We start from the raw sequence: 12,471 nt of genomic DNA, 5'->3' as shown, positions 1-12,471 counted from the left end.
TAGAGTGACTTAAGTGAGGCACAGCATTTGTCAGTCAGTATGGGCTAAGCTTTGCTGTTTTAAGTACTCCAGGATCTCAGCATATATTATAACACAGGTGTATTTCTCACTCTTGCTTTATGCCAAAAGCTAGAGCTTGTGCTGATCTACCTATTAAGTCACTTAGGGACTCAGAGGATTAGAGATTCATCTTGAAACATGTATTCGTTTTTGCTGAGGCTGGAAAAGGAAATGTGGCAAATCTCTCAACGGTTTTTAATGCTTCTGCCCAGAAGGAACTGTCACTTCCCCCTCATGTTTAATGGATAAAGGCAAGACTCATGGCCCCATTTATATTCAGGGGAGGTAAGAAAGAGCAGTCTTCCCCTGTGTCCAGAAGAAAAGGAGAACTTTTCAACAACCCCGGCTACTGAAAGCTGCTTTGAACTTCATGTGTCTTAACTCCAGGATATACCCTGGAAGTTGTTTTATTCCCAGTCAGTGCTCTGATTCTCATTAATCCAAATGTCCTACTAAAAAATAGTATTTCAACTACTCATTGGTTAGCACAATAGCATGAACTATACTAAATTTCTAGAATTTGGTAATTACTCTGTGATTATATAAGCGAATACCTTTGTTCTTAAGAACAAGGGTCATGATGTCTGCTGCTTACTCTAAAATGTTTAGCAATAACTGTGTGCGTGTGTGTGCACATGCTCAGAGAGAAAAAGCAAATGTGGCAGAATGTTAACAATGGGTGAATTTAGGGGAAGGATAGGAGTTTATCGTAAAATTTTTCTATGAATTTTAATTTTTTTCAAAATAAAATCATAAATTTACAGAGCCTTTTAAACATTCGTGTTATCCACATCTGAGCTGTTTTTGCTTTTTAATTATGATTGATATTTTGAATGTACTTCCCTTTTCTTCTGAGACCAGTAAAATGCCTGGACTATAGTAACCAATGATCTTTCAGAAACAAAGACTCTGAGGCCCAAATATTAAACCTGTATAGCAATCTGATTTTTTAATTTCACAAATAATGCCAGATTTCATTAAAAAGACTTCTTTTTCCTTGTAGTTGGTTGAAATGTTGGATATGTCTGTCCCTGCAGTTGCTAAACTAAGACGCCTTTTAGATAGTCTTCCAAGGGAAGCTTTACCAGACATTCTGACCTCAATTATCCGAACAAGCAACAAAGAGAAGCTTCAGGTACAGTATTTTCTTCTTAAATACTGAGTTTTTTTGTCAGCTTTTATTCGATATATAAATTTTGACCTTTAGCAAGACATACTAGAGATGTATAAAAGTAGTTAAAATGCTCTTACGCTGAAATTGACTATTAAAAGTGATTGCTTTACATTTTTGTATACTTAGGCAGCTCTTTTACTTACATTATCAGTACTACTAGTTTGTCAATTTATGGAAAAAGAGTGGAGAATAGTTTTTAAAAATGGTAAATATTCGGTATCCCTGGGTGGCGCAGCGGTTTAGCGCCTGCCTTTGGCCCAGGGCGCGATCCTGGAGACCCGGGATCGAATCCCACGTCAGGCTCCCGGTGCATGGAGCCTGCTTCTCCCTCTGCCTGTGTCTCTGCCTCTCTCTCTCTCTCTCTCTCTGTGACTATCATAAATAAATAAAAATTTTTAAAAAATGGTAAATATTAAAAAAAAATGGTAAATATTCAACTTAAAAAATAAATATATTTTGTCTTTCTATTTTTTAAACGTGTGGAGCTGTGACTTTTTCTTTGTGTGGCCTACTTTATTAAAATTCTTCATAATGTTTCTTTTTATTAAAGATTTTATTTATTTATATATGAGAGACACAGAGAGAGAGTGAGGCAGAGACACAGGCAGAGGGGGAAGCAGGCTCCATGCAGGGAACCTGATGTGGGACTCGATCCTGGATCTCCAGGATCACACCCTGGGCTGAAGGCAGCGCTAAACTGCTGAGCAACCCGGGCTGCCCCTTCATGAAGTTTCTTATATAAAGCATACCTATGATGCATTATCTATGCATTTTCATAGATAATTTTCTACTTATTTCAGTTTCTAGTGTTCAGTTTCTATTCTTTAAAGAGAATAGAAACTCATTCATTTTCTACTTATTTCAGTTTCTAGTGTTCAGTTTCTATTCTTTAAAGAGAAATGAGTTGTAAAGATATGAAAAATGCAGAATCTTAGATTTGCATGTTTTTTCCTAAAACTGTAAGTTTTCTTTCACACTCATTTATCTTAAGATTTTATTTATTTGGGAGAGAGAGCGCATGTGCATGAGCAGGGGGAGGGGCAGAGGGAGAGGAAGAAGCAGACTCCCAACTGATCAGAGAGCCTGATGTGGGGCTCGATCCCAGGACTCTGGGATCATGACTGAGCTGAAGGCAGATGCTTCACCAACTGAGCCACTCAGGTGCCCCTCTTGCACAGTAATTTTTACGGTGTTTTTTAAGCAGTCTTGCTTTATTGAATCTTCTTAAAACATTTAACTTAGTTTTCATTGAAACCTTTATTTTATCAGTATATTTAATATTTTAAACATTATATCTTAACAATTATGTAGCAAATCTAACAAGTTATAATAGCAAGTGCATCTAACAGAAAGGTATATAAACACCATACTCAAAACACATGAATACAACTCAACTGATAGGAGCAGAAGAGTGCAGGAGTACCAGAGGATGAACTGTGGGCATCAGGAAGGATGTTTGAGAGAATGGAGAGCATAGTTACTCAGATCATTAGTGGAGATTGGTTAAAAGTGCTCCTATTCTTTCATGAATATAAAAATTCACGATTTCAAAACCAGAATTTGTTTAGGCCTAATATGTAGACACATTCTGAGTTTTAAGATAATAATTCACAGAAAGAGTTGACCTTAAATATATGTTTTGTTCCTGCTATTGGAACAATATACATGGATTTGTTTTTAGATGAAAAGTCAAGATGGTTTTTTTCTTTTTTTAGGATTCTGGTAATTTAATATAATAATCTGGTTGTATTGGCCATACCATAGCTGTGAATATTGATAGTTGTCTCCTTTACTTAACAATCTAATTCATATCTCTGACTGCTTCATTTTGGGAGCATGTGTTTCTGAAAGATTCTACTAACTGACTCATGTTCCCTTAGATTTTAGATGCTGTGAGTCTGGAGGAACGGTTCAAGATGACCATACCGTTGCTTGTCAGACAAATTGAAGGCCTGAAATTACTTCAGAAAACCAGAAAACACAAGCAAGATGATGATAAGCGGGTAAATATTTCTTTCAGTCTACTTCTTTATGTTTCCAGTTGTTTTGTGTGATGTGAGATTCAGTTTTTTTGAAGTAAAAAAAAAAAAAATGGGAGGAATAAAGAAAAGAACAAAACAAAAATTTCATTGTCACTTATCACCAAATTACTGATAATATTCTGAATTCAATAGGTTTTTCTGGTTCTTTTCTATGTCTGGGTCTTTTTTTTTTTAACATGGTAATATTTTCTCATTTTTTGTTTTTAGTAATTTTTGGAATCATCAAAAGGGTTAATTTACTAAGCATTTCTCTTTGCCAAACATTGTGTGTTGTTTCCAGTGTTTTCCATATTTTAAAAATTAACAAATAACTGATGAGTGTCCTTGAAAATAATTTAAGAGGGTGGTTGTTTATCTCATGTTTCCTTTTTTTTCAAGTTTTTATTTATATTCCATTTAGTTAATGTACAGTGTAATACTGCTTTCAGGTTTACAATATAGTGATTCAACACTTCCATCACCCAGTGCTCATCACAACTCCTTAATCCCCATCACCTACTTCTATCTGCTACCCACTCCCCTCTGGTAACCATCAGTTTGTTCTCTGTAGTTATGAGTCTATTTCTTGGTTTGCCTCTCTTTTTTTCCCCCCCTTGCTCGGTCATTTTGTTTCCTAAATTCCACATATGAGTGAAATCATATGGTAGTCTTTGTCTGGCTGACTTATTTTGCTTAGCATTATACTCTCTAGCTCTATCCATATCATTGCCAGTGGCAAGATTTCACTCTTTTTTATGGCTGAGTATGAGTAATAATATTCCATTGTGTGAATATGTGTGTGTGCTGTGTGTGTGTGTGTGTGTGTCTATACACACACACACAACACACACACCACAACTTCTTTATCCATTCATCAATCAGTGGATACTTGGGCTGTTTCCATAATTTAGCTGTTGTAAATAATGCTGCTATAAACATCAGGGTGCACATATCCCTTTGAGTTAGTATTCCTGTATTCTTTGGATAAATAGCTAGTAATGCAATTGCTAGATAATATGGACGTTTTATTTTTAACTTTTTGCACAGCCTCCATACTGTTTTCCACAGTGGCAGCATGAGTTTGCATTGCTACCATAGTGCAAAAGGGTTCCTTTTTCTCCACATCCCCACCAATACTTGTTTCTTGAGTTTTTGATTTTAGCCATTCTAACAGGTGTGAGGTGATGTCTCATTATAGTTTTGATTTGCATTACCTTGATGATCAGTGAAGTTGAGCATCTTTTCTGTTGGCCATCCGGCTGCTGCTTTGGAAAAGTATTTACTCATGTCTTCTGCTCATGTTTTGATTGGATTGTTTCTTTTTTGGGTGTTGAGTTTTATAAGTTCTTTATGTATTTCAGATACTAATCATTTATCAGAAATGTCATTTGCAAATATCTTCTCCCAATCCATAGGTTGCCTTTTAGTTTTATTGATTGTTTCCTTCACTGTGGAGAAAGAATACTTACTTTTTTTGATGTAGTCCCAGTAGTTTGTTGTTGCTTTTGTTTCCCTTGCTTCAGGAAACATATTTAGGAATAAGTTGCTATGACTGATGTCAAAGAAGTTACTGTCTATGTTCTCTTCTAGTATTTTTATGGTTTCAGGTCTCATATTTAGGTCTTTAATCCATTTTGAATTTTATATATGGTATAAGAAAGTAGTCCAGTTTCATTCTTGCATGTTACTCTCTGGTTTTCCTAATAACGGTTTTCCCAATAACAATTTCTCTTCAACAAATGTTGAAGAGACAGTCTTTTCCTATTGGATATTCTTTCCTGCGTTTTCTTTTTTAAGGATTTTATTTATTTATTAATGAGAGACAGAGAGAGAGAGAGAGAGAGAGCGCGCGTGCATGTGGCAGAGACACAGGGAGAGGGAGAAGCAGGCTCCATGCAGGGAGCCCAACGTGGTACTCGATCCCGGGTCTTCAGGATCAGGCCCTGGGCTGAAGGCAGCGCTAAACCACCGAGCCACCCGGGCTGCCCATCTTTCCTGCGTTTTCATAGATTAATTGACCATATAGTTGTGTGTTCATTTCTGGGTTTTCTGTTCTGTTCCATTGATCTGTGTGTCTATTTTTGTGCCAGCAGCATACTGATTTGATCAGTACAGCTTTGTAATACGACTTGAAGTCCCGAATTGTGATGCTTCCACTTTACTTTTCTTTTTCAAGATTGCTTTGCCTATTCAGGGTCATTTGTGGTTCCATATAAATTTAAGATTGTTTCATCTAGATCTGTGTAAAAAAATGCTGTTGGTATTTTGATAGGGGTTGCATTAAATTGTAGATTGCTTTGGGTGGTATAGATATTTTAACAATACTTGTTTTTCCAATCCATGAGAATGGAATGTCTTTCCATTTCTTTGTGTCATCTTCAGTTCCTTTCATCAGTGTTTTTATAGTTTTCAGAGTACAGTTCTTTCACCTCTGGTTAAATATATTCCTGGGTATTTAATGGTTTTTAGTATGGTTGTAAATGGAATTGATTCCTTAATTTCTCTTCCTGCTGCTTCATTATTGCTGTGTAGAAATGCAACAGATTTTTGTACATTGATTTTGTATTTTGTGACTTTACTGAATTCAATTATTCTAACAGTTTTTTGGTGGAATCTTGCTTGTTTTCGATATAGGGTATATCATCTGCAAATAACAAAAATTTTACTTCTTCCTTGCCAATTTGGATGCCTTTTATTTCTTTTTGTTGTCTGATTGCTGTGGCTAGGACTTCTAGTACCAAGTTGAATATGAGTGATGAGAGTGGACATCCTGATTTGTTCCTGACTGTAGAGGAAAAGCTCTCAGATTTTCCCCGCTGAAGATGATATAGCTGTGGGCTTTTTGTATATGAACTTGATAATATTGAGGTATGGTCTCTCCAAACCTGCTCTGTTGAAGGTTTTTATCATGAGTAGATGTTATAATTCGGCAGATGCTTTTTCTGCATCTATTGAAATCGTTCTATAACTTTTAAAAATATATTATTAAGAACATACTACAAAATTGTTTCCTAAAAGGACTGTCACTATGTTGTGCCATTGTTTATCTGGCTTTTTTTTTTTAAGATTTTATTTATTAATTAATAAGAGACAGAGAGAGAGAAAGAGAGAGGCAGAGACACAAGCAGAGGGAGAAGCAGGCTCCATGCAGGAGTCTGATGTAGCACTCGATCCCAGGACCCCAGGATTACGCCCTGGGCTGAAGGCAGGCACTAAACCACTGAGCCACCCAGGAATCCCCATTTTTTTTTGTTTTAACTTATAAACATTTTTATTTTCATTTAGTCCAACTGTGTTAATCTTTTTCTATCTTCTAAGCTTAGAGTCTTCTCCAGTAGTTTGATAAATATCCACTGTCAGTTTACCTTTAGCTGATTTTTCTTTAAAAAGTATTGAACTCTTTAACCTATATATAATTTTTTTGTCCTTAAGTGAAGATGACAGTTGTATATTGTCCCAAATAGCTTTTTATTTAACTCAACAGTAGTATAAAGAATTCTTCACTTCCCTGTTGATTTGTGATACTGTCATTATTATACATTACATTTATATGGGGTCTGTCTGAAATCTGCCTTGAGCTCTCAATTTTACTCTTGTTAGGTGTGGGCAGAGTTAAGATGAGGAAAATATATTTGATGTGGACAAGAGTTGGAAATGACAGTTCTCTGAAGGCTATTCGAAAGTAAGTAAAAGGTTGAGAAAAGTGTTCGAGATTTGAACACAACAATGTTCCTTTGTAGAGAGAGAAGAGCAGGGTGAAAGATTTCTCACTAGTGGGACTAAGGAAGGAGCAGAACATAGGCTAAAGGAGAATGACAACGGAGACAGGAGCAGCCTGTCTAGTGTTTCTGTTTTAGGACATCGTGCTGTTTCTTTTTACTTTTTTTTTTTTAAAGATTTTATTTATTTATTCACGAGACACACACACAGAGAGAGAGAGAGAGAGAGAGAGAGAGAGAGAGGAGCAGAGGGAGAAGCAGGCTCCATGCAGGGAGCTTGATGTGGGACTTGATCCTAGGGCTCCAGGATGGCGCCCTGGACCGAAGGCAGGCGCTAAACCACTGAGCCATCCAGGGATCCCTTGTGTGCTGTTTCTAACAAACAGCAAAAATCTGAATTACATCTGACTTGAGGTCAGATCATTAGTTATCTGTTTTGTGCAGAAAGACAAAGCAAGGAGCACTCCATGTTGGGAGACACAGGAGACTGCAGCTTGCTGTCAGTAAATATTACTGCTACTTAAAGAGAAAGTTCAAAATTGCTCCAGAAAATGATCGAACAGGCCACAGTTACTTGAAAATGTAGGAATCAGAGGATGATATTTGGAGTTAAGCCTAAAAGTTTCTTTGCCTTAAGAGTTGAAAAGCACTCTTTAAAAGCCAAGAGAAAGATTGCATTAAGAAGTATTTATGTCTCAACAATGAAATCATTGAAATAATAAAATGATGTGTTTTTTTAAACTCTCCTTTAAAAGACTTTTTTCAGTTTTTCATGCTTGAAAATACTAATTTTATCTGCTAATGAGTTGTATAGAATAAAAGCATATATTTAGTATTTCTGTCTTTATAAAATTGCTTTTTTATTTACTGCCTTATGTTTTTGACTTTTTGTGTTTGAGTGTTTTAAATAGATAACAATAATAGTTTAAAAATAAATTCCTATGCTTTTACTTTTTTTAATTATTTTTTTAAAAGATTTTATTTATTTATTCATGATAGTCACACAGAGAGAGAGAGAGAGAGAGGGGCAGAGACATAGGCAGAGGGAGAAGCAGGCTCCATGCAGAGAGCTCGACGTGGGATTCAATCCCGGGTCTCCAGGATCGCGCCCTGGGCCAAAGGCAGGCGCTAAACCGCTGCGCCACCCAGGGATCCCAATTCCTATGCTTTTAAATGAAATACCTGTACATCATTTTTCTCCATTGATGGCTGGTATTGATTCATGATATTATTGAGTTGAGAATTTCAGAAGAGTACTTTGGAAGTTTTAAAACATGATAGATCATGGAGAAAGGCAACATAAATAAAGCCATTTGACCTGGCACAGAGGATAGTTGTTGGATTTCAGAGAGCAATTTCAGCATAATGGAGACAAAAGCCAAAGTATAAAGTACAAATTGTTAAAGTACTCAAGAAGGAAAGGGAAGTGGTGGTCAAGCCATTTATTGGAAAAGTGGTGGTCAAAGCCATTTATTGGAAAAGCAGAACGTCAGGCAAGTAAATAGTGTGTAGTTAACTGAAAAGGACATAGGTAAGATGAAATATTTTGCAAGGAGGAAGACTTTTGTGTGAGTTGGAGACAAAGGAGAATTGAACCAGTGGTGGAAACATTAAAGTTGTTAGAAATTTTGTAATGTAGAGGAAAAAAGTGGATTTATTCTCTTGCCGATTGCTAAGTAGTAATATAATCAAGAAAGTAGTGGCTGCAATAGCAGCTCAAGGAAGGATATTCCTCGATGTTTTCATTATTTCTAGTAGCCATTCTTGAGGTTTTCCTCACATTATAGTATAAGCATATACTTAAATAATGTTCACTTTATGTTGGTTTACTTTATGTTGATCCACTTTTAAATTCTGCTGCTTCTATATGTGCTTGTGCCTCTTAGTTATCATTCTGAACTTAGTTCCTAAAGATGTAGACCCTAATTATGAAAATGTTCTTCATCACTAATTGCAACCTTGTGTAACACACAGTTTTACACTTGTACTTTCTACTTTAGGTTATAGCAATACGTCCTATTAGGAGAATTACACACATCCCAGGAACTTTAGAAGATGACGATGAGGATGAAGACAATGATGACATCGTTATGCTAGAGAGAAAGATACGAACATCCAGTATGCCAGAGCAGGCCCATAAGGTCTGTGTCAAAGAGATAAAAAGGTAAATTGAAGCTAAAAAGAAGTTATTCACTCATTGGTATATTCATTTTGCATATTAAGGTTAAAAATTATTGCTCTTGGAAGCTTGAGTCTACTTCTTTGGATCAGAAACTGAAAGCTGAATTATTTGTTTTATATTCTCTGACCTTTCTCCTTTTCTTATATTTTATATAGTTATAGACCACTCTATTCATTTTATCTTTCCATTGTCAATTCTTATCTTTCATGGCTTTTTAAGTTCTCAGATTATAACTGTGATCTGTGGAATCTTCAGATTATCACTCTTCATTCCTCAACCAGAATCTGATTTTTAAAACATTCGTAAGACTCCTGAATGGACATCAGTTTCCCTGATCTTTTTCTCAGTTGCTGAGTATAAATGATAACAACTCTTCTACCTAGAGTGTACTGTCAAACACAATCATTATTGTTAACTACCTTTTTATTGTCTTAAAGAATGAACTGTACTTTGTTTAGACACAGTGTTCAGTTATCATTGTGTACTTCACATGTCACTTTTTTCTTCTTTAGAAAGAAGAAGGTAAACTCTAGAGGGCAGGGACTGTCAGTTTCTCTTTGTTTAAGATAAAGTACACAGAAACCTTGATGACAGCAGGGTATATGTATAATCTCAGGGTTAAATAGAAAACCAATGTTTTTCTCTCTATACTTGACACATTATAACTTGCATTATCTTGTGTTAGTGAATTATAATGAACCTAAGTGAATGCTCAGTAACTAAAGATTTGACTTTCTCAGGTTTACAGTTAAGGACATAAGTTGTAGTTGAGGAATATTTTATCTTGACTGGCATTAGTTAATAAATGTAGAACATCTATTGTGGACAGAACACTTTGTTAAACACTGCATTTATTATGGAATTTATATTTTTAAATTAAATATCTGATACTAGTTTGCTTTTATGAGCTGATTTTATCTCTGATACAAAAAATACATATGTAATTATGTGTTACGGTTAGGCACTTAAATCTTATTGCAATAGGTATATCAATGGAGAAGTGGGACTTGAGACTCCTCCCCTGTGAGATACTGATACTCTAAGGTCTTATTTCAAGGATAGGATCAGATACAGTGTTCTCTCTGTCACACCCACGCATCCCCCCCCACCCCCAGTTTGCAGTTATCTGTTTAATTTTGTTCTGTAAGTACATCATAAAACAAAATAACTAGATTAAAAAAAAAAAGTTTCCAGACTTTTAAAATCAAATTTGCATGATATATCTGACCCACAATGGCAGATGCTGGATTTTTGTGTTTTTAGGGAAGTTGTCTATGTTTTGGAACATTTTTGCTATGTGTTCTTTCTTTCCCCACAGACTCAAAAAAATGCCTCAGTCAATGCCAGAATATGCTCTGACTAGAAATTATTTAGAACTTATGGTGGAACTTCCTTGGAACAAAAGTACAACTGGTAAGCCAACAAAATAACACCCTTTTGCAATCTGATTGTTACTCAGAAAATTCATGCAGAGTCTGTTGAAATACTCACCATTAATTATCTTACTGTTACTATAATTCTTGACATAAATTATTTAGATGCTGAACTTGTATCATTTAGGTCTTGGGATCAAACAGGAAGGTGCTACATTAAAGTGCCTTCTGCCTGATTTTGGAGAAAATAGGATTTTCTATAATTGTTGATAGATGTGTTTCTTAGGGATTCCTGGGTGGCGCAGCAGTTTAGCGCCTGCCTTTGGCCCAGGGCACGATCCTGGAGACCCGGGATCGAATCCCACGTCAGGCTCCCGGTGCATGGAGCCTGCTTCTCCCTCTGCCTATGTCTCTGCTCTCTCTCTCTCTCTCTCTCTCTCTCTCTCTCTGTGACTATCATAAATAAATTAAAAAAAAAAAGAGATATGTTTCTTAATACCAGTAGTCAATCAGATGATGAACTTTTATATTCAAAGAAATAGTTACATAGAGCTATATAATAGAACTTTTGTACCATTTGGAAGTTTGTTTTTCTCATACAAAAACCTATTAAATGAGTTTAAATTCTGTCCTTCAGTAGAACTTCTCTCTTTCCTGTGGATATGCTCTTTTCTCGTGGGATGAGAAATAGTCTGTTGACTTTCATTGTTTTTAGAACCATTTTATTTGATTTCTCTTATTGGACAGACTCTTGTTAGTATTCTATACAAAAGTTTACTGAGTTCAAGAGTGGATTAATTTCCTGAATTGCTTCTGGCATAGGAATAGCTGTATGTTTGACTTTTGAAAATTTAAAGATATGTTACTCTGGATAGTAAAATTCCTACATTTAAGAAAATGCTGGGATCCCTGGGTGGCACAGCGGTTTGGCGCCTGCCTTTGGCCCAGGGTGCGATCCTGGAGACCCGGGATCGAATCCCACATCGGGCTCCCGGTGCATGGAGCCTGCTTCTCCCTCTGCCTGTGTCTCTGCCTCTCTCTCTCTCTGTAACTATCATAAATAAATAAAAATTAAAAAAAAATTAAAAAAAAAAGAAAATGCTAGAGATTTTTTAAGATGTTAGCTCTAAAGCACACATTTATGCCCCACAAAGATATGCTGTACAAACCAGATTTCAGAATGTTGAATTTTTTTTATTTTATTTTTATTTTTATTTTATTTTATTTATTTATTTATTTTTTTTAGAATGTTGAATTTTTGATATTAAAAAATACTTGCCTATTAATCTATAGAGGACCATCCTTTCTGGTATTGAATACTTAAAACAAAGAATTGTTTTTGACTCTTAGAGGGTCCAGAATGAAGCACATATGTGTTAAGTTAACTATGCTGGGACAATGTTAAGATTAAAATACTCCTTTTTAATTAGTTTTTTTTGGAAAATATCATCTATCACATTTTTTAAAAAGATTTATTTATTTGAAAGAGAGCATGCGTGCATGCACAAGCAGGGGGAGAGGGAGAAGGAGAGAATCCCAAGGAGACTCCCTGCTGAGCACAGAGCCCAAAGTGGGCTCAATCCCACAACTCTGAGATCATGATGTGAGCTGAAATCAAGATTTGGATTAACCAACTTAACAGACAGAGCCACCCAGGCACCCCAAGATAATCATTAATGCTTTTTTTTAAATATATACTTTATTTATGTATCTGACACAGAGAGAGCGAGCACAAGCAGGGGGAGCACCATGCAGAGCGAGAGAGAAGGGCTCTGGCTGAGCAGGGAGCCCAGTGCGGGGTTCAGTCCCAAGACCCTGGAATCGTGACCTGATCTGAAGGCAGATGCTTAACCAAATGATCCACCCAGGCACCCCATCTAACACATTATTAATGTGTATGGCTTGGTACTAGGATGAAATTGGCCTAATCATCTTCCTTTTG

General features: G+C 36.0%; 1 protein-coding gene across 3 annotated transcripts in view; it reads left to right on the top strand.

The window, feature by feature from the left end:
* The window catches only part of LONP2 (lon peptidase 2, peroxisomal), a 94,057-nt gene that overhangs the window by 9,728 nt on the left and 71,858 nt on the right, over positions 1 to 12,471 (top strand). For all 3 annotated transcript variants that reach the window (XM_072827136.1, XM_072827137.1, XM_072827138.1), the window contains exons 3-6: positions 1,064 to 1,195; positions 3,115 to 3,237; positions 8,975 to 9,138; positions 10,475 to 10,569. In XM_072827136.1, the coding sequence (XP_072683237.1) occupies positions 1,064 to 1,195; positions 3,115 to 3,237; positions 8,975 to 9,138; positions 10,475 to 10,569 (514 nt within the window). The remainder of the gene's footprint in view (positions 1 to 1,063; positions 1,196 to 3,114; positions 3,238 to 8,974; positions 9,139 to 10,474; positions 10,570 to 12,471) is intronic.

The sequence above is a fragment of the Canis lupus genome, chromosome 5, assembly GCF_048164855.1.
Source record: "Canis lupus baileyi chromosome 5, mCanLup2.hap1, whole genome shotgun sequence".
NCBI classification, from domain to species: Eukaryota; Metazoa; Chordata; class Mammalia; order Carnivora; family Canidae; genus Canis; species Canis lupus.
The sequence above is the reverse complement of the archived record's forward strand: the minus strand, read 5'-3'. Positions and strand labels throughout refer to the sequence as shown.